Source organism: Colossoma macropomum, unplaced genomic scaffold (assembly GCF_904425465.1).
Source record: "Colossoma macropomum unplaced genomic scaffold, Colossoma_macropomum, whole genome shotgun sequence".
Classification (NCBI taxonomy): domain Eukaryota; kingdom Metazoa; phylum Chordata; class Actinopteri; order Characiformes; family Serrasalmidae; genus Colossoma; species Colossoma macropomum.
In genome coordinates this window covers 27,190,929-27,213,994 of record NW_023494788.1, presented here as the reverse complement: position 1 = coordinate 27,213,994, position 23,066 = coordinate 27,190,929, and the positions used below count along the sequence as shown (strand labels likewise).

At 39.1% G+C, this 23,066-nt stretch overlaps 1 protein-coding gene across 5 annotated transcripts in view; it reads left to right on the top strand.

The window, feature by feature from the left end:
• Positions 1-5,217: 5,217 nt before the first annotated feature.
• Positions 5,218-23,066, top strand: part of ebf1a (EBF transcription factor 1a) — a 162,166-nt gene continuing 144,317 nt past the window's right edge. For all 5 annotated transcript variants that reach the window (XM_036568974.1, XM_036568973.1, XM_036568970.1 and 2 more), the window contains exons 1-5: positions 5,218-5,351; positions 6,130-6,286; positions 7,046-7,109; positions 8,395-8,450; positions 20,953-21,026. In XM_036568974.1, the coding sequence (XP_036424867.1) occupies positions 5,218-5,351; positions 6,130-6,286; positions 7,046-7,109; positions 8,395-8,450; positions 20,953-21,026 (485 nt within the window). The remainder of the gene's footprint in view (positions 5,352-6,129; positions 6,287-7,045; positions 7,110-8,394; positions 8,451-20,952; positions 21,027-23,066) is intronic.

The following is a 23,066-nucleotide window of genomic DNA, read 5'->3' as shown; positions in this document are numbered from 1 at the left end:
ACATGCCTAGCCACGCCTTCAGTCTCTAGGAGCCAGTCCCAGCTAGATGGTGTAAGACTGAAATTCTGTCCAAACTTGCAATGAGAAATGTTCTTTTTAAGCTGTTTGACAATTCTCTCAAACGTTTGGCACAAAGTAGTGACCCACGACCCATCTTTGCTAGCAAGCCTGAGCCTTTGGTGGATGCTCCTTTTATACCCAGTCATGAGACCCTCACCTGTTATCAGTTCACGTGCTTGTTGTCGAGTGTTTTAAAATGGATCGAATATTATATGAACTTTTCACTTTTATTTTGCCCCAGTCCCAATTTTTTTTTTTTTTTGTGGTGCAGGCATATTCAAAAACTGTTTATTTTTGCCTAATACAATGAAGTTATCAGTTAAACAAAGGTTCAAGAGAATTAACAAATCACAGATTCTTGTTTTTATTGCATTTTATAAAATGGCCCAACTTTTCTGGAAATGGGGTTTGTATTTTAATTTTTTAATTGTTTATTTGCTTGTCTATTTTCAAGTGTGTCTTGAGACTTATGTAGCCTACATTAAATCAGCTGATAGTTTTACACTGATTTTATTTCATTTACCTCTGTTTCCTCCTTTCTGTGCTTGTCTTTTTCTCTCTCACTTCTCACTGATTATGGAAAAAACATACAATAATCACATTTATATCAATGTCATATGTTAACCTATAGTATGTGTTGAATATCTGTACATACCTGCAGTCTGGCACAGATACAGCGGACAGTAAAGTCTGATGACGTAGTCTCCTCACTGTTTTCACATTAAGTCCCAGTCCCACACCACTTAGCCCTTACCCCTTCCTACATGACCCTCCAAACGGAGGTTTTTCAGAGGCACATTCCAAACGGAGTGTTATGAGGAAAAAAAGAAAAACCGGCAAGATGTCTGCGCAAGTAAACAAAGAAACCGATTTTATTTTATTTATTTTCTGCGTTAAAAATTAGATAACCATTGTTTTAACGTTGTCGTTTCAATGTATTGTGGTCCTTTTCTTCATAACAATAATAAAAAATCGTTTGTAGTATTCTGATGTCTCGTAGCTAGCTAGGTAAAATTCAGGAAAATTCTAACAAGAAGCCAGTTCTTCTGTTCTTTGAAGGCATATGATTCCCTAAATTTAACTAAAGCCCAGCAGCGAGGTTGCTGAACTTTACCGCTCATCTGCTATTACTGCAGGGTCGCCTACAGAGCACCGCTATCAGCCTGTTAATGAAATAATGTTCTTTTTTGGGGGGTTGCCCCACTTCGTAGGGGAAGATTTCAACCACTATCCCTTGTAACTCGGTTCCAAGGTGCAAGGTGACACTCGAAAACAAGGGGTAGGGATAAAAATAAGAAACGGGACGGGCCTTTATCTCATACAACCCTTCAGAAACTACAGAGGTCTTGACCTCGGCGTGCTAGTGCTAGTTATACGGCCAGAGTTTGCGTTTACTTTAATCCGTGGCTGTATTCTGAATATAGTATTTTTTCAAACATGGACACGAGAACAAACTTCTGCTGTGAGGCAAAACGGTTTTTGCCACTGACTTCTACGTTCCGCATAAAGTACCTGTGGTGTCAGTTTTCCAGAAAGGAACGGTAAGTTCGTGATTATTAACTATTAAAATCTGTTGAAAGTATATTCACCTCATCATCGCTCATTGATATCTAAATCACGTCCGCTCACATATCACTGAATAAAAAAACTCACTAAATTTGTCTCAGCTTCAGGAACTACGCTGGCTGAAATTGTGCTACGATTCCACCAGCGACCACAAGACGGCACTGTGGTATTATCACCGCTCCATTCCTTTGGTTTCCACTTGAACTTGATTGTTCCCGTCAGCATTTTTTCCCTTTTGAGAAGAAAATCTTGCTGCAGTGTTTGTTTGACAGTTCAGATTTTTTTTTTACATGTGAACAAGGCTTCGGCTAGTGTGCTCTACGGGATATAAAATATTAACTTAAAAAAGGCTAATTTGGGTTTTCTCCAAAACGTGGTCTAGTTTAAAGAGGAGGAAAAGAACCGAGTAGTTATTTAATTCGGTGTAATTTTAAACTGTATAACTGTACTATTAGCAGACTTTGCAATTTGCCAGATGTAAATAAACAAAAAAAAGATAGATAGGCAGATAGATAGATAGATAGATAGATAGATAGATAGATAGACAGACAGACAGACAGACAGACAGATAGGCCACTTGACCACTCATGACTACTCAGAGTGAGCTCTTGTTTTCTGGTGATGGGGTTACAAAGCTTCGTCGTCCTGTGTCACCAGCACTAAGGCTCTTCTACTGAATGCTGAATAGTTTGTTATCACTAAAGCTTGACGTTTGAACACGTTATTCCACTCTTTGATAGAATATGTTTTTCATTATTATTATTTGTAATTATTCTTCTCATTGTATTGTTTTACTTCTCATTATGTTTATGAGGTAAATGTATCCGTATAATGTTCAATACGGCGCGTATTTCTACTGCCATCTGTTTTCTAAATCAAATTGAATTGAACGTTGTTAGATTATTCTTTATCCATTTCATTTGAAGCACCATTAAGAATCACACAAGCCTAAATAATATATTAAAATATTAATTCAGTCAGCAATCCGGGATGCTTCAAATTATTTGATGCGTCCAAGGGAAATTCGTGTGGTGAAGTGACGTTTTACCAACATATCTGTTTTTTATTTTGTAAAAGCCATCAGCTGAGAGAGAGAGAGAGAGAGGGAGAGAGAGAGAGAGAGAGAGAGAGAGAGAGAGAGAGAGAGAGAAGTAGCCACACAGCCGACCACAGTCTGACACATTCTGAGATTTTCATGAAGGCTAAAATTCAACCTAACAGATTCGCGTAATTCCTGCACCGTATTTCCATAATTAAACACTCTCACACACACGTTTGTATTAATATCTTTGTGGGTTAGGCTGTTTTCTTTGTGTATCTAAATAATGCTGTCTACACTAAACACGACCATGACCTGTACATCAATAACCAAAACAAATCTTTGGGCTTCATTTCTTGGTTGAAATAAATTCTGATTAGCTGAACCAGCTCCCCACAACATCTACGTGTTTACATGATGCTTCCGTATCATACTGGGGACGTTTGATCCCCATAATCAGCGAAATACATCGTCAGACACATAAGTACACACAGACTGAGAGACAGAGAGAGCAGTTCTACTGCTACTTCTTTTCTGAAGTAGAATCAGCTGGTGTATGTGTGTGTATGCCTGTGTATGTGCAGAACTGTAAAATGGCAAATTGGCGCTGGAGTTTCACAGATCAGTCTCCTGGTGGCCTCAGCAGAGAAGTAGCCAAACCACAAACCTTTGGGTCTGAAAAATCTCTCATATTTGCTCTTCAACCAAGATCTAATTCTAGGTATTTTCCGTTTGCTACATCATATATGCTCGTCTTATAACTTCAGTGATGGTGAATGTGTTAACCCTGAGGTCGTCGCGTTTAATTTCTTGTTTCTAATTAACATGGCGGCTAACGAAAGGTGAGCTTTTTAACCAACATTAGCCCGTAGCCTATTTATCACTCAGCAAAAATGAACTGTAATAGACAACTGTGACCAAAATGTAATTCTTTGTCATAAACTTTTTTTCTTGAAGCTGCATTTCACTTTTGTAAACCTTTATATATATTTTAAACTTTCAGTGTGGATAACTGGCAAATAAAATAGTCACTGTTTCCAGTGTTAGCTATACTGAGCTCTTCTTCGGCGATATAAGATGTGTTCGGCTCTTTTCATCGATTTATCCAATATTTTAAAACCAATTTATTATATAAAACCTCATTCGTCTATAACTTCAGTGTCTGTGTGGCGCTTTTAATTTGAAGTGTCCTAAAAGGAAATTCATTTTCATCAAACGGATGAGTTCATCACCTGTTTACATTTTGCTCTCCTTTCAGGTGAAATAATGTAAAGCGGTATTTCAGAAAAGTATAAATAAGTTTGGTTAAAATTATTTAGTCCCAGTGTGAGGAGAACAAAAGCTCTGTTAGTATCTAATAGAGCCAATGATGCTAGCAGGTTCATCATACTCTCTCCTCTAGCTCGACTGTAACTTCTCGCGGTTTTGCTCTCCAAACACGCCGTTTCGCTAAGTGGAGAAAACGAGCTGTGACACATACGTGTTATGCTTTCTTTCCCCATCCTTTTTCGCACCGCTTCTTCTGATTGGCTGGAAGTAGCCGGCCTCCTGCACATGATTGGCCTGTGGTCCATTAGGGTTGTGTTTTCTTTCGCCACCCGTTTTCGGTTCTACCCTGCACGACGATTGGCTGCTCGTTCTTACCGTAGGCGGACTGCTTGATAGTATGAACTACTATCCAATCATAGCGCAGGATGCCGGCTTATACTCGCCAATCCCAGCACACGAGGCGGGGCTTTGGCGGAATGCGGGTGGGAAAAGAAAACAAACACGCGGTGTCGGACTCCGTGGTTGAGTGCTCTGCTAATAGAAGTGAGGGGCTTGCCTGTGTTGTGGAGGGAGGGGGGCGTCTACTGCGCACACACGGTCCATCCCTCTTCCCTTTGGGGCTTAGTTTGCTTGTGTTTCGTTCCCACAGCAAGTCACATCGGATTCCTCTGGGAAAGAGCACAAATCAGTCCCGTTTGAACACGGGGAACAGCGCGGGATCCGCCGCCACGAGGGTCTTCACCTCTCCCTTTACCTGATTTCAGTACCGCTCATTCATTTTGATTTGATCAGAGCATAAGCAAAAAAGAAAGGAAAAAGCAAATAAAGGGGAAAAAGGAAGGCTGTGGATAATAACATTTGATCTAGCCCACCGCAAAGGCTGCTGTTGATCCCGTTGTTTCTTAAAGTGACATTAGACTTTTTATTTTTTTTTTCTGAGCTCTGTTTTCTAGACTGAAGGAGCCATCAGTGAAGATCTGACCGCATCGCTGCACGCGGCTCCCAAAACGTGGATGCTGACAGCTCGCGCTACCCCTCGCACGTTACTTCTTTCTTTTCTTTTTCTTTTCTTTTTTTCCTTTTTTAAATTTGCTGTTTCGGAGAGGAAGCGAGACAGCACGGAGAAGCTCGTAGACTCCACCTGCCATCCCGTAGACTTCTAGTCTCGTCTTTTACGGAGCGATCACAAGAAAGAGAGAAGGGGAGTGGGGGAACGGAGCTGGAAGAAGAAGAGGAAGAAGAAGAAAAAGAAGAAGAAGTGACGGGGAGAAAAGTCCGCGTTCATGTTCGGGATTCAGGAGAGCATTCAGAGGAGCGGGAGCAGCATGAAGGAGGAGCCGATGGGCGGCGGCATGAACGCGGTCAGGACGTGGATGCAGGGCGCCGGAGTGCTGGACGCAGCCACAGCCGCTCAGAGGTGAGGAGGACCGGCATCAGCCTGCCCATCACAGCGCCTCTCACTATCCAGACACCAGCCACATCCTCACACTCAGCAGATAAAAACAGTCGGCTAGCTGGTTTAGTCTTAACTGAGTTCCTCCTTATTTTAGATCGAAGTTTTAATGTAGACTAAGAGCGCTGGAGTTTTGAACTGAAAGCTTTCAGGCTATAAAAATTAAATAAGTCACGCTAGCACTGTTTTATTAACTAGAAAAAGGACAAATAGCATTTCAGCAGACATTAAAAATACAAAGAAAATGTGCAGATTTAGAAGATCTTTCGATTTGAGTGTTCTTTAAATACAGAGTTCGTGTGATGTACATTAAATCAATCAATCAGACTCTGACTTGATACTTGATTTATAGAGTAAATAAAATTATATTGCATAAACAGTTTTATATATGTAATTATTACTGTTTTATATATATGTAATTATTTATGAATACATGAACTTAAATAATATATTTAAAATATTTTATTATTTTAAAATAAGTAGTTTACTGTATACAGACTTTTCATTTTTTGCAAACCTAAACTTGTTATTACAGAAATTTTTAACAGATTGAAAATTTAAAAATAAAATTTACACAAGCCAAATTCCAAATTCAGATAAATGCAAAGAGGGAAAACTGCTGATTCTGACTTTTTGTAAAAGTGTGAAATAGAGCATGTAAATCAGCATGATCCTCCAGTGTCCTGCAGTGTTAATGAGTGTTTGTGTGTGTGTATGTGTGTTTGTGTGTGTGTGGCCGCAGTGGAGTGGGTCTGGCCCGGGCTCACTTTGAGAAGCAACCGCCCTCCAACCTGCGCAAATCCAACTTCTTCCACTTCGTGCTGGCTCTGTACGACAGACAGGGGCAGCCTGTGGAGATCGAGAGGACCTCGTTCGTGGGATTTGTGGAGAAAGAAAAGGCAAGTGGCGCTTCAGCCGAGTGTCACCAGCTGCCCCCTGAAGGCCCGGCTGCTTTTTACCAAGAGTTTTCCCCTCATCAATTATGACTTAAACATTTCACTTACTTCCGTTAATTTCATTGAAAATATTAAAATTGTTAAAACAGTTCAAACTAAAATATGATATAAAAGCCCAGGAGCAGCGCTGAGTCTCAGTCTGATCCCTCATTGCTGGGGGTTTGCTGTCAGAGCTGTAATCTGACTCTGTTGGCTGTATGAATGATTCAGTAGGCGAGTGCGGGGCAGTTTTTTAAATGTATGAACGCTGTTTCAGCTGCTCTCCAAACACGGTCCCGCTCTTCTCTGGATGTCAGAGCAGCTCGTGTCCCGGAGCGGACTGAGAGTAGAACCCACATCACCTCCTCATCATCTTCTCTTTCCTTCTCTTCCTCTCGTTTCCCCGCAGATTCCCGCCGCTCTCTCTGACTAACCTCAGTGTTAGATGGTCTCTGAACTGTCATGTAAAGGCCTGAAAGTCACTAGTTCACAATGAGCGCCGTCAGAAACAGAAGCGCTCGGTCAGTAGACAGTAGTTTCAGTAAACTGTGTTCTGCATGTCTCTGTTGTTCAGGTTTATCAAACTCACACAAACTCAGCAGTAATTCGGACTAAACTGTTAAACGGACTTGTCTGAAATCAGCCGAGTTGTCTCGCTTTTCTCTGTCCACATGGGAGCTGCAGCAGCGGAACATAATGTGGACATTTATTTATTTTTTGTAGGAACCGACCGGAGAAAAGACAAACAACGGAATCCATTACAAACTACAGCTTCTCTACAGCAACGGTAAGACCGAGTAATAGTGCTTTAAATTATATTATCTATCTATCTATCTATCTACGCACACACACACCCACACACACCCATATATATATATATATATATATATATATATATATATATATATATATATATATATACACACACACACACACACACACACACACACACACACACACACACACACACACCAGCAGCAGACGGGAGGCAGAAATTAGAAATTAAAATATATCACACTGTGGAGTTTAAATTGTGCGGTTGTTTTGTAGGGTTATAATCAGTTCTAAACAAATGTGTAAATTTGTAATCTTAATGTGTAACTATTATTAGCATTATTATTATTATTATTATTATTATTATTATTATTATTATTATTATTATTATTATTGTTGTTGTTGCTGTTGTTGATGCCGCTATTATGATCACAATTATTAACAGTATAGCAATATTATTATTATTATTATTATTATTATTATTATTATGATTATTATTATTATTATTATTATTATTATTCACTGTAGACTGTTAGCTTAACCGATGAACTCTTAAACTCTCAAATAAGCGCCCAAAAGAGCTGCAGCGTCTTGCGCTGTTAAAAATTTATATTGTTAATATAACGCTTCAGTCGCATTTAGCGAATAAAAGCGTATGTAAAAGCGTTATCAGCTCTATTTCCCACATAGAGCTGTTCTGTAAAATCCTATGAGGAGTTTGAGCTGAGAGCTGCTGCTGAAGTTTCCCTGCGCCGCTCTTTCTCTGTCACACTGAAGCTATTTCAATATTTAAAGCGTCTCTGTTTCCTGTTTATGATCCTGAATTAGTTTATTTAGATCAGTCATCCGTTGAGCCCTGCGCTCCGCTGACCCCGCTTACTGATTTTAAACACAGTTTTTACTCTTTTGTTCTGTTTTGGTTTTGGTTCTTACTCTTAAGCTACATTACAGTTAGTTTTATATTTGAAAACAAAGAAAGTGAAAGAGACTCAGAACAGCAGAGCCGCTGTGACCCATGCAGTTTACTGACTTAGTGATCCAGTATCCACAGCATGTATAAAAGCCTTTGAGTGTCCGGGTTATTCTGTGTTTGTGTGTTTTGTTAGTTTGTTTTTTTTTTCTCATCTACCTTTTCTCCTGAACTTGAGTCAGTTATTGTAACATTATTTTATGAACTGGCATTATGGAGTCCAGTAAGTTTAGGGAGGAGAACACATTAAAAATGCAATAAAATTACATGTGGTTTAACTCTGTGTTTGATTTTACTCACCAGACCTCATCACTTTTCTTTACTGCAGGTATCAGGACAGAGCAAGACTTTTACGTACGGTTGATCGACTCCATGACCAAACAGGTAAGGCTTTATATATCTTTGAAAAATGACTGCCAGATTGACTGCTGGAAATAGATGAAGTAGCAGGAAATATCAGCCGTGTGTGTGTGTGTGTGTGTGTGTGGTGTGATATGTATGCTATCTTGCACCCTAGCGAGTTTGGGGCTGTGCTGTATAGTGTGCCTTAGGGGCACGGGGAACTAATAGTGTCTAAATATGACATCCTCTCTCTGGGAAAGCATTTAAGATGACTGATGTTTAAATGTGTGCGCGCATGTGTATATGCACTTCTGACATTCACTTACTGAAACACTAGTGTTAGAGGTATAGTGTGTGTGTGTGTGCAGGATGTTTGTGTATCTGTTAGTGTGTGCATAAATGTGTTTATTCATGATTAGCAGTTGCATTGTCACTTTTAATATGGATTCTCAAAGCTTTCTGTATTCTTTGCTGTGGAGTGCACTCAGGATCTCAGGGTCTCAGGGGCCAGTGAAGGCAGCCTTTCAATTGCACAAGCTTCATTCCCCCTATCAGCGATATCTCAAAAGTGTGTGTTCTGCTGGAAACCAGAGCAGCCGGGCAAAGCGAGGCCCTAAACCGCTAACAGCTGAGTGTGCTTTAGGACGGCCCATGTTTCACAACATATTTAGGCAAGAGGATTTCTCTGTTATTTTTCCATCCGATCGCTGTGGGACTCTGTGTGATAGGTTTGTCTTCCGTTCCTGTTGGCCTGCATGCTGCGGTTTTTCCAGAATCTGAAAAGCCAGCTGGGTTTGGAGGCTCAAATGTATAAAAGTGAATTATTAGAACCTCGCTGCTTACATTGTGCCACTTACATTAACAGGAGAAAAATGATAATAAGGAATCTGCTGTGATGCATGAAAAAGAAAAGATGTTAAAATCCTTTAGACCCTAAGGGCCTGTATGTAGGCCTGCAGTTCAGTATAACTGTATAATTTACAAAATATTGTCACAGTAGTAGCTGAATAATTCATAGAAGATACTGGATAACGAGTCTTAAGATTAAGAACTAAATCTAGGGTTGAAGAGGTTACGTCACTGCTTCTCAAGATACGATAGATATTTCTGTAGATCTGCCTCTCTTATACACTCTTATAAATAATAATAATAATACTTGTTTCTAATTTATATAACACTTTTCATTTTAGTTGCAACATTTCTTAGTGCATTACACATTAACATTGGAGAAATAAAAACGTTATCCTCTACATGAAAATAACAGTGCATTTACCAAGATGAGAAAAAGAACCACATTACTTTCAGGCATATGGTAGCCTAAGCAAATATGCATTAGATCTGCGTTTAAAAACACCTATGGAGCTTGCATTCCTAATATTCTTCAGAATGCTATTCTGCCTCAACTACAGTGGTCTGGATGGTCTATAATGCTGCAACAGATCAGTAAGATATGCTGGAGTTGAACCATTATGAGCTGTAAATGTCATAAGCAAGACCTTGTTGTCAATACGGAACTTAACAGGAAGCTGGTGTAAACTGAAGAAGACTGGAGTAATATGCTCAAATATTTGAGCAACTTTTTTTTTCTTATTACACACACGGACTGCTGCATTCTGAACTAGCGACTCATTACGAAAGCATGAACTAATTTAAGTAATAATTAACATCTTGTAGGGTGAGCATATGTCTTATTTTGGACATGTTTCTCAAGTAATAATCCTTGGAGGGACACAAATAATAAACATCCAGTGTTACATCAAAGTCTTTAACTGTAGTTTTTGGTTGCATTGAGAAACTATAAGGGTCAAGGATAAAATCTGCACCCTTATTTCAGACTTAGGACCAACAGCAGTGCTTCTGTTTTATCTGAGTTTAGCAGGAGAAAGTTAGTAGTCATCCAGGCTTTTATATCGGAGATATATTTAGATCAGAGGTTTCTTAATGGTTCTTAGCTTGAATGTGTGGTTCTACAAAAAACCCTTAACTGGTAAAGAATCCTCACATTATGTGGAGATTTTATAATCTTTAAAATGAGTTTCTGTATCTCATTGCAAAAACGATTCCTTAAAGAACCACCCATTGAAAGGTTCTCCAGGGAACCAAAAGTCTTTCTTCTATGGCGTCGCTCCCAGTGTAGGTGGTGTGTCAAGGCTAGAGGTGCAGGTGAAGTCTGTGAAGGTGTCAGGTAATTAGCAGGTGTTAGTGTACAATGTCATAGCCCCATGGAGCTCTCAAGCAACAGTCTGAACATTGAGCAAATCCTGAGTCATCAATATGCCAGCAACTGTATATGTGTATGTGTAAGTCCTACAGTTCTTTGTCATTTAATCTTTTTTTGCTCTCAAAATCTATGTTTATATTTCTTTATCACATCATTCCTGATTGCAACTAAATCATTACATGCACATGTTACTTAGTTGCACTAATTTATGCTCGTAAGCCATAACAGAAGTTTTCCATACTATGCTACAGCAAGTCTTAATAGAAGGTTTGGTAATGTTGTCATTCAGCTATGTTGAGGTGGTGGGCTCAAATCGACAGAATTCCTTAGTTGTGCTAAGTGTGTGTACAGTGTTTGGAGGTGTGTGTGTGTGTGATATTCTATGAAGCTGATAATGCTGGTGATGGCTGTCACTGTGCAGGGCTATTGGGCTGTGTGTGAGGGAGGCAGATTTATGCATGTGGGTGAAAGGCAGGGGCGTGACGCCGGAGGAGTAAATACGGTGGCTGGAGGACAGGCCCACTGCACACTTTTTCAAAGCACCACCTCAATAAAAAGCCGTTTATCTCGCCGCCTCTGTCCCCCCTACGAGCGCATATTTCACCTTTTGATTTACAGACTATTTCTGTGGACGCAGCAAAGGGAGCTGCAATACCTGTTAATGATGTCGCAGGCAGTGAAAGAGAGAGAGAGCGAGAGAGAGTAGTTTGGCATCTGAGTGGACACGCTGGCATAATATAGCACTACTCTGCACTCCCTGAGTTGTGGTGGCTCATGTCCCTCGGGCCCCATTCGCAACAAAGAGCCTTTCACTACATTTCCCAGCATACCTTTCTTTGAGCTGAACCTCATCAACTCTGTGGTTTCACATACAATTGCATTTAATTTCTATCTATTGTAAAGACAAGCTGGTACTTGCAAAAATGTTTTTTTTTTTTTGTTTGCCTTATTCTGTTGTATTGACACTGGCAGTTTAGACTAAAGAGCGAGCATAAGTCTGTGTTTAACTGCAAGGACCTGTATGTGGGCATACAGTTCAATTTCTCCCTCTTATACTTACATAACTTATATATTAGTTGTAGAATAGTTACTGAATAATTTATAGTAGTTACTGAATGGTAAGACTTAATATTAATGCCTGTATAATATGCCATGTACCACTATGAAGTAATTTGGTCAGATAGGTACTGGTCATAGCAACAGTTGGTGTCTACTAATTCATAATGTTACTAAATAATAAACATTAAGATTACAACCTGAATAATGTATCTAAAGAGTTAAATCCTAAGCCAGGATTAATTAATGTGGTCATATAGGTAATGGTCAATGCACTACTTAGGACCAAAAACTCATAAAAGTTACTCAATAATAAAGATTGTGTTAATATTAAAATCTGAATAATATGCCTAATATTATTATAATATGAGTTCAAAGTGTTAATATGACTAGAATTTAAAATATGCCTAGAGTTTAAACCAGTATGAATGTGGTCATAGAGACTGGTCAATTCACCACTTGATACCAAATATTTCATTGACGTTACTTAATAATAAGTAAAACCTAGTAAAACCTAAATATACTTAGAGATTACGAAGTTAAAACCCAAACCAGTATAAATTGGTCACACAGAGTGCAACTCTTGATACCATGTATTTCATAAAATAACTTACAATTAACTTTACCCAGTATGAATTCATGTAATCATACAGATACTGGTCAATGGACCATGCGGTACCAAATAATTCCTAAAACTGGATAATGTGTTATGCAGTTTAAGGTAACCCTTAACCAGTATGAATGCATGTGTTAATAAAAATATTGATCAGTGCATAGCTTACCAAAGAATGTATATTTGTTAATAAATAATAAGTTGAGCTTAGTGACTAAGTAATTAAGCCCAAGGTTTAGGGGGTTAAGCTCATTTTGCACAGCTCTATCCAGACCGCACTGTGGTAAGAAACCCAGACTGAGGAGCACTCACAACGTGTTTAAGATTTCCCATTAAAAGGCCATAACTTGGTACAGAAGGGCTACAGAAGCAGCCCTGGCAGGCTGGCTTTGGCCCAGCGGTGCGCCACTGTTACAGAGCAGGTTTATGGAGTTGTTCGACACACACTTCTCATTAGCACTGGGGGAGTCTGCACTGAGAACTCACTTACTGGCAACGTGGAGAGTGTGTGTGGACCGCATGTGGGAGTTGGGCAACAGCCTGTGTGGGAAAAAAAGTGATATGACAGAGGAAGTGAAAAGGGGGAAATGATGATAGAATGTAAATTAAGCATAGGATAGTTCACTAAGCAAAGTAATGCACTCAGTTTATTTAATTCAAATGTGTATTTTATTCCCACTTGAAAAAAATACATTGCTCTGACTTTATTTCTCAGTGTCTCTTAGCTTCTGTCTACTTGCATGTTAAATATGTTTACTAACTTCTAGTAGTAATTGTGAGGTCATTACAGTACTGGGCAAACGTCAGAGACCACCTTTCATTTATTTAATTTCCAGCCAAAACAGCCTTAGAAAACAAGGTATTCATTTTTAAGAGCTATGTCTGAGGAGATTAGATATGATAATCCACTTGCCTAAGGAAAACAAATGAAACAGATAAACAGTACTTTTATCTTTGAGACACAGCAGAAAATCAAGCCCCACGCTACAAGTGTTTCTGTTCATCCTTGTACTGTGAGAAGACAACTCCACACTGTGGGTCTGAAAAGATGTGTAACTGTCAAGAAGCTGCTACAGAAAAATGGAAACAGATAGGAAATTAGAATATTTTCAGAATCAAACAAAGAAGCTGCTAGTGTTCAGCCCAGACCTAAATATCACTGAATGGGTTCAAATGCAACCAGCTTCTAAGACTGAACTTTGGCAGTGAGGAAAATATCCCTGCATATTTCTTTTTAAAAAAAGGAAAACAAGCCTCCAAAAAAGAATGGAAGCTGTTAAAGCAAAGTTTGGGAACACTAAATACTATAAAAGCTGAAATTATATTTAGTCGTTGAAGCATCTGTAGTTTTGACTAGATGAAGTCAATGAAGAGTGGCATCTGACTTTTAGACATTACTGTACTTTATTCATGAAGAAATGATGGACACATAAAGCATGAAGTAAATTCAGTGTATCATTTTAATGTAAGAATCACAGGGTGTAAAGCCTGGTGTAAAGATTTGCTCTACTCTCTTACATGCTGTACCACATCTCGACTTAATTCACTTCCCCATACACTTCCACATACACTCTCTCAGCCAGCCAGGAGAGGAAAGAAGAGGAAAGGAGAAGTGCAGGGTGTCAGGATGACAAGCCATATCTGTGATCAGTGCCTGAGTGTGAGATGTATCTGGTGAAGATGGTGGAGTCCTACCTATTCTCTCTTTCTCTTTCTCTCTCTCTTTCTCTCTCTCTCTAACTCTCTCTCTTCCACTCACTCTCGCTGCTCAACAACAGCTGAGCTGCGGAACAAAGGCGAACCACACGCAGACACTCGCAGCACTCACACACACACACACACTCACACACACTGTGCCTGACACGTTTCCCGGTGATGCTAACAAAGAGGGAAATGTGTTTTCATGTATTTATAGTGGATTGTTTACATGCCTCAGATGCGCTTGTCACTTCAAGGCGGCGGAGGCAGGTCGCAAACGAGCTCTGATGCGTGGCTCGTGCAGAATGAAATATGTATTAAAAGCTGCGTTGGGGGCCTAATGAAAGCTTCACACAGGAGCCTCCGTCATGCATGTTTCATGCTCTCCCTGGCCTTCCTTAAGCAGCTCTTTGTTCACACAGCTCTGGGCTGGAGCTGCCAGGTACACTCCAACTCCCCTGTTGCTCATGCATGTCTGTAAGTGTAAGTGTGTGTTTGTGTGTGCAGATGTGTTTGTTTTTGTGCTTTTTCAGGACAAAAAAATGTCCTGACCAGAGAAAAACAGGATCAGCCTATAGGATCTTTCCAGGACCAACAAAAAGGTCTTCACTTTGTTCAGTGCTTTTTAAAATAGCTCCATGTTTAATTTTTTTTTTAAAACTGAAAGGGCGTTTCTTTTCTGTCATTGAGCTTGAGGTGAGGACTATTTGAAGGCTACCCACTTAAAAAAAGAAAATGTTAAAAAACATGCATTAGAGTTGCAGAAGAATGCATAAGAATTTTTAAAATACTTGAGCATTGGAGAAGAACACCACATATCAGTTCACTATATATATATATATATATATTGAACTATATATATCAGTATATAGGTAAGTTTCATTTTAAGTTCACTTTAAGGCTTTAATTCTTACTGGTTACTTATTACTGGTATAAGCTTATGAAGTTTACATGTACATAGCCTTCAAATAAAGTATTGCCAAACATTCTTATTACATATAGGTTAGTTTCATATTGTTGTTGGCATACAAATGCCTAAAAAACCTTTTTGTTTTTGCTTTAAAATTACTTGGAATACAATCTGCCTACCATAATGTTCACTAAAATTATTAATGTATCAGCAATATATAAACTATTATATATATGAGATGTCTCCCATCCTGACATTATATAAAAACAAACCTCTGTATGTGTGTGTTCTGAGCTGAGCTAGAGGAAAAGCTCTAAGTGTGTGAAGAAAATTAAAGTGCTGTCTCTCTGAGGAAATGTCTCTTATTAGTCCTCTCCTCAGATAGGCTAAACTACACTTCTATTTCCATTCATTACAGTGCAGAGTATTTTCAAGCATGCCGGTGTCGCGTTCAGACGCCAGAAACACTTCCCCAAAGTCAACAAAAATGCAACAAAGTGACACAAATCTCCTGTATTAGACATTTCCTGCAATCAGGAGCTGTTTAGAGTCACTGATGATGTCAGATAGGGCATGAATGCCACCCTCTGTGCTTGCCTATGGCCACCTAAAGGCTTACTACACTCATGCAAATATTTAGCCTCACACACTTATTGGTCTCCAAAAAATGGGGTAATTACAGCTGCATCATGACATGGAGAAAAGGTATATGTGTGTGTGTGTGTGTGTGTCTGTGTGTGTGTGTGTGCGTGTGTGTGTGTGTGTGTGTGTATGTGTATGTAGGGTGAGGAGGGGTTCTGTGTTTGAAGTCCAGGTACAGCTCAATGTGTCATGTGGTGCCCTATTTGAATGTGATAACTTACTTTGGGTTTGGAGTTCACAAGAATAATATTAGACAGAAAAAGAAAATAAGTGAAAAATAGGTGCATGTATTAGAAAATGTTGATATGGGATAAAAGGGTGCTTATTGAGGATAACTCCAACAGTCCACACAGCCCATGTATGTAAATGAAACAGAAAAACAGCCTGTTTTTGATTACATTAGATAGCATTTTGTATAGAAATGTACCGACTTTGTACAGTGGTACAGTGGGTGTTATGTCTACAATACAAACATAGCCGTTTTACAATCCAAAATGACTAGTCATCCTACATGTCTTCAGGGTTTCATATAGAATGTTTCAGCCTGGACTGCTTATTGAATAGGAGTTCATTTACTTATATCAGTCCTTAAGGCACAGTAACAAAACCTGCCTGTTTAATTGTAAGAGATAAAGATAGTTCGGAAAACGATCATGTAAAAATGACTTACACCTGCTTTTGGTTCATAAAACATACACAAACACTATAAGTGGACTTCAGGGAAAATAATACAAGACAAATGTAGGAAATGAGCCTTTTGAATACTTCTGTAAATGCTCAGTGCTCCAATAACTACTCCGAAAGTTTTACCAAGGGAGGCAGAGATAATCTATTCACCAATATGATTCACATTACAATGTTTGTGTGTATTGTGTGGTTATTTTTCTATTGATTTCTATTTGGGCCGACCTTAAAGCTTAACTAATTATGAACAATTACACAGATCATTTTGATGCTGCTGCATTGTGTTGGTGAGACAAAGTGTTAGTGATGCTGTCAGTGAGGTGAACGAGAAGCCGTCTGTCCATGAAGCTCTCTGCACACTCGCATGCACCTGCAGAAGGTTGTCCAGCCATTGTTTTGGTGGCCTGTGCTGGACCTCAGAGGAAAAACTGCAGAACTATTTTGGGAGCTGTTTCAGTGGAGTACTATCTGCACTGCCTGGTATTACTCAGAGGCCATTGGATGCAGTTTGTGTGATAAATGGAGGACCTTACAATTGAAATGACTGTTTGGCAGAGTAGAGGACATTTCTGTGTGGCCCTGCTTTCTCTCTCTCTCTCTCTCTCTCTCTCTCTCTCTCTTTCTGTCACTCTTTCTGTCTCATTCGCTCTCCTTTCTTTCTTTTTCACTCTGTCCCTCGTTTCTTACCTCCCCTCACTCTTTCTCTTTTCCATTCTATTGTCTCACTCTCTTATCTCTCTTACCCTCCTCACTTTTTTCTCTCTTTCATTCTCTGTCTTTTCCGGTTTCTCTATTTGACATGCTCTCCTGTCTTTTCTTTACTCTTTCCTCTCATTTTCTCTGTCTCTCTCAATCTCTCTCTCTCTCTCTCTTGCTGTCTCTATCCTTCTTTCTTTCTTTTTATCTCACTATAACTTTTTCACTCTCTATCTCAGTGTCACTCTCTTTCACTTTCAGTCTTTTCTCTTTTCCATCCCCTGCCTATTTCCCTACATCCCCCTCAGTCTATCTCTTTTTCCTCTCTTCCTCTACCTCTCTTCTAACTCTATCACACTGTTTTTTTTCTCTCTCACTTTCTCACACTCTCTTTTTCTCTTTATTTGTCATTCTCTTTCTCTCTGTCTCTCTTTTTCTCTCTCTCTCAGCCTGGGGTCGGAGCTGTGGGCTCAGACAGTGATGCATGCTTGCACACTTTTAGAGGACCTTGACCCTTATTTCCACAATGAGGGAATCCAAACAAACACACGCTGCTGATCACCACTGTCCTCCAGCCGTAGCAGTGCTATGTAGAAAAAAGTTTCACGAATGAAGCCTGTTTTAGAGTGAAGATCACAGAATTTGCAGCCGTTTTTTTTTTTTCTTTTTTCAAACAAGCGTTTATGGGTAATTGAAAAAGGCTTGTGCACTTGTGACGGGGACCGTTTCTAGTTAACGGCTGTCAGTTGTTCTCGGTGTGTATGTAGATGCTGTAATAGGCTGCAGTGTGTGTGTGTGTGTGTGTTTGTGTGTGTGTATGTTTGGCCTAGAGTAAGTGATTCACGGCTGTGGAGGACATGGTGTGTGGAATGAGGGTGGAAACAAAGCTGAGGTTTTTTTGGATGAAGTGTTGACTTGGCCAGATGGTTCGCTATGCTCCAGTCTGGCAGTCCAACTGCTCACCACACACACACACACACACACACACACACACACACACACACACACACACACACGCAAACACTAACACTTACATACAAGCTTGTAAACATATACACACACACTTTGCATTCCACCATTTCTTTCAGTGAGCGATTTCACAGTAGGGGAATTTATACAAATTCACTTACAGGAGAATTCCACCAATATTTCAAAATTTCTGCATAATTCAATCATCGCGATGTAAACAAAGCCATTTAGAGATAGCATTTTGTATAGAAATGTACCGACTCTGATTTTTTTACAGTGGTTTTGCTATGTCTACAACACAAACATAGCCGTTTTACAATCCAAAATGACTAGTGATCCTACACGTCTTCAGGGTTTTCATATGTAATGTTCATAATAGTTAAATAGCGATAAAAATATGTTTTTTATAATTGGAAAACAATGCCTTGTGCAGTGTACTCATAACAATTTCATGTAATAACTTTCTGTGAGGGTGGTTTTAGAAACATTAAACTTTTATTAAATGTCTGGTTTCTATTGGCATCACTGTGAACAGTTCTGACTGTAGGTTTCTTCAGAATGGAGCACTTCACATTAAACCACTCTGAATGACTGTTTATATCCTTATGATTTAATAGTGCAGAACTTTGAAAATGGGTGGAATTCCCCTTTAAGATGATACATTAGGCAATATATGTTGTCAGAGTCACCAATGTAGGGCTGAACAATTTGGGCAAAATACGTAACTGCCAGTAATGCAACTGCAATTTAAATTGCGATTACTTTCTATAAAATGAGGCCTTTTTTGACCAAGAAGACCAGCATGATGATGGTTTAAGGCTTGAACGCTAAACTTAGCATGCAAGGCTGCTGGTTAGTTGTGATTGTGTTGTCTTGTAACTGGTTTGGTTGCTTCTGATTGGTCTATCTTATGTACAGGTGGTTCACTGGCTTCATGTTTTTAGGTTAATCCCTTAAAATCCCAGGCTTATTACAGACTATGAGTAACTACAGGGACTTCAATACAAACTGGATCAGCTGTTCTTAGGTTATGGAAGAGTGTAATAAAACTGGGCTATTGGGCCCTGACCATTTAAGTTGGGAAATTTCCACACTTAAAACTTAAGACAATATTGTTCTTGTAATTTGATAATTACACTAATTTAAATTGAGGGTTAAATATAAGAACGATTAATCTTTCATACTTACACTGATGTACAGGTTTGTACACTCACACAATAACAGAAAAGGTGTTGACTTTCTGTTTAATGTATTTCTATCTCCCCCCCCCCGCCTCTCTCTCAGTGAATCATGACATTGAGAGCAGGGTGTGGTACACATTTTTTGGGGCGAAACAGAACAACATCCTCTGTGTGGCAAAATTATTAGACAATATTCCAGTGTATTTTCCTGTCAAGCTGAAACTCTTCCCAGATGCCTGTGTAGGGTGGCTGCTATGACACAAGCTGCTCCGCCATGACGCAGTAAGACAGCAATCTGCACCAAGCGCCAAGCACTTTGGACTTTCAAAGCTTGCTTTTAATTGGACTTAATGAGAACGGCGTGATGAGATATTGCCAACAACTTGTGTCTCAAATATGTTCTTCTGAAAATTATTTAAACTCCCTCTGGCATGGACTGGTACCATGCGGTGGATTAATTAGTATCTATAGGACAACATGAATTCATACTGGTCAAAGGAGTAGGCCAGTCTTTTCCATCTGTCTGCCACAACTGTAGCAAATGATTGATTACCACTGACAGTCATTTATCTGTGCTTAGTAAAAGTATAGAAAACCTGTTGACTCAAAGCAAATTCATAATAGAAGCCAATGGGAAGGTGTTTGAGTGCATATTAGCTTAAATATGTTTTGAGTCGATGGTTTTTCTGTTCTTTTACTTAGTGCAGGGGAATGTGTCACAATTATAGTGGTAATTGGCTATATGTAGATAGAAAACACTGGAGTTCTCCTTTAAAGGTTAAACTCCTTATACTGCAGGTTTATTATTTAGTTATTAACCTTAATATTTATTACATAAATAGTGCAAATGATTTGGTAATTACTATGAAACTAAAATACAAGTTATGTATGCTACTGTTTAAGAGTTTGGAATCACTTGTCATATTAATAATTTTGAGAAGATATACAATAATGGTAGAAATACAATTAAGGCTTAATTTTGGCTTAACTTGTTTATTTAATTACATTAGAAACAACATGTTAAATAATGATAAATAATATACTGTAATTATATATTTATACATTTTTTTAAAGTTATTTCTTTTGAAATATGAGGCATTCTGAATAGTTCATTATCGATCTTAATTCAGTTTTGAGCTCAGTTTTTATGATCTGTTCATAATTTCTGGATATATTTAAAACTTTTTAAATGTTTACAACTTCCTACAAATCATTTGAAATATGTGAAGTTATAGACGCTGGCTAGAAGCATGGTCATTACAGTCACTCTAGCCCATCTCAGTCTGAAGGGGTTTTTCATAACCATGGTAAAGTGGGCATTAAATGGGCCACTTGGAGCCTGGCATGGCCAGGAATGGACCACCCTGCGTCCAGTTACATAGCTCGGGCCTTCCCACAGTGCACCAGCCTACTGTGATTGATTGATTGGCTGTAATAAAGCAAGGTCTCTGTAATTCTGTGCTGCGGCGTGTATGGAGAGTAGGCAGAACACAGTGTCCCGGGCCAGCGGTGCTGGAACACTCCGGATCATTCCCATGACACGTGTGGTCATTCTGCAAAAGCCTTCTGCCAGATGGAATAAGGTTCACATTAAGCTCCGAAGAGTAAGCCCAGTGTATGAGAGCGTGCGCGTGGGTGTGAGAGAGAGAAAGAGAGCGTGGAGAGATGCGGTTTTGTGCTCCGTGTGATGTTTCATGTAATGTTTTGGTTTGGGGGTAAACGGTGCCAGTGCAGTTCCATTTCTTCCCATTGTGAGTTTTTTTTAACCCCAAGACTTAGTCATGGACCTTCCTGCATACTCTCTAGCACTGCGTCTTATTTGTCCAAACTCCCTAAACAACATTTTCTTCTTTCTTTTCTTTTTTCCCCCTCAGCCTATCATTTATGAAGGTCAAGACAAGAATCCAGAGATGTGCCGAGTGCTGCTAACACATGAGATCATGTGCAGGTGAGACATACACCCACACGCACACTTGTCTTCTTTGAGGGGAGCTGCACTACTGAGAAGTTTGAAATCACTGTTCAAAAGTTTGGAATTACTGTTTTCAATAAAATATAAAACCAGTTTTCTTGCAGCTACATATATCAGATGATTTTAATATGATGCTGTTACTGAACAACTTCATACGTTTCTAATAAGTTGTAGAGAGCTGTAAAAAAAAAAAAAAAAACTTTTAGATGTATCCTGAACAATGAACCGTGCAATATCATATCATAGTATATAGTACTGTGTAAAAATCACCATTCATTTATTTATTAAGTTATTAAGTTATTCATTTTTCAGTGTTAGAAAAAAATAACTAAACAAGTACAATTTAATTTTATTCATAACAGCTTCTATTCTACTTAGGAAACTTGCTTTCAGTTTTAAAGAAAACTGCAAGGATATTTTTCCTCACTTCCAAAGTTCAGTCTGAAGTTGGCTGCATTTTCTGCTACGATCCATGTAATCCCAAACACGTTCAGTGATGTTGAGATCTGGACTAGGGTGGCCGATTTGCAGATTTCCTTTATTTTTGTCGATTTCCTTTTCTCAGTTTCCTTTTTCTTGACAGCTACACATCCTTACAGAGAATAGACAGAAACACCTGTGGATTTTATCAGATCTGAAGCAAGAGTGGAGCTTTACTGTCTCCTCTCTCTCAAAGATAAAAGTTTTAAAAACTGTTCCTCTGATGGTGAGCATTTTAGTGGTCTACTAGGTCTTTCACAGTTGTTAGGAATCCTATTTTTTCTGTATCTTTTAATCATTTTTTGAACTCTAGGTTAGGAAAGTTTTCCCTTAACTGTTATGCTTATGAAAAGAAACATTTTGTACTTAATAGGCTATGCAATATGTCGATCTACAGTTTTGTAAATTATTAATGAATTATTAACATTAAAAGTGATTCCAAATTTTTAAACAGTAGTCTACACTTACACCCACACACACACTCAGACACGTCCTCTCTCTCTTTCACACTCTCTCCATCACCATTACACAATCAGGCTCTTGAACCTGTGGGCTTTGCTTTGGCTCGCCTGAGCATTTGGCACTGCCTTGGGACTCTGGAGCCAGTGTTAGTGTTGGTCTGTGCTGCTGGAACTCTCTCTCTTTTTCTCTCTTTCTCTCTCTCTCTGCCTCCCTCTCTCTCTCTCTCTCTCTCTCTCTCTCTCTCTCTCCCTCTCCTGTGCACTGTGGCTCCACTGCCACACACTGGACCCACTGCTCAGTGGGAGAAAGCTGGAGAGCCAAACAAACTACACAGACTGAAGCAGCATGTCCTTCATATAAGCAGGGCTTTAGTTAGACTCAATTACAGATCATCAGATAAGCTCAAACTACTGCAATTTTGCAGATTTATATTTTTATTCAGCAACATGAGTTAGTGTACATTTAAGTTTACTTATCTCTATTAGAGAGATAAGGCATATAAAGTTGTGTCCTCTTTCCCAAGAGACAGTGTATTTTGAGGTAGCCTTTAACTTCTGATACATACGAGATGTTCCAATCATTTATCATGAATTTAAACATGGCCAGATAAAGTCTGGGTAGCCTGTTTCCTATCAGCAGAATCTGGCAGGCCTCTCTTCCCAGGCAGCATTTAGAACTTCCTCTTCATCAAAGACACAGCTCCATCTAAGAAGACAACAAAATGCCAGCTACAGAAGCTAATTTTGGAGGCCTGTTGTTTTAGCATTCCACTGATGGGCATGCTTTTTTTTCCCTGTTGTGCAATGAAATAAGTGATGCCTTGAATTTGCTTGACTATTTCCACATGAATAAAATATTAAATATTACATCAACACAGCTATTGCCTTAAAGTGAGTAAACTGAAAGACAACATTCTGTTGATGTAATATATTTTATTCATGTGGAAATGATGCACATGCTTGAATCAAGTAAATTTAATGCATCACCTCTTTTCAGTGAGGGGGAAAAAAAACCTGAGAAAAGTACATTTTGCGAGTCACCTCTAGAATGAGGAATGGGGAGAGAAAGGAGGAT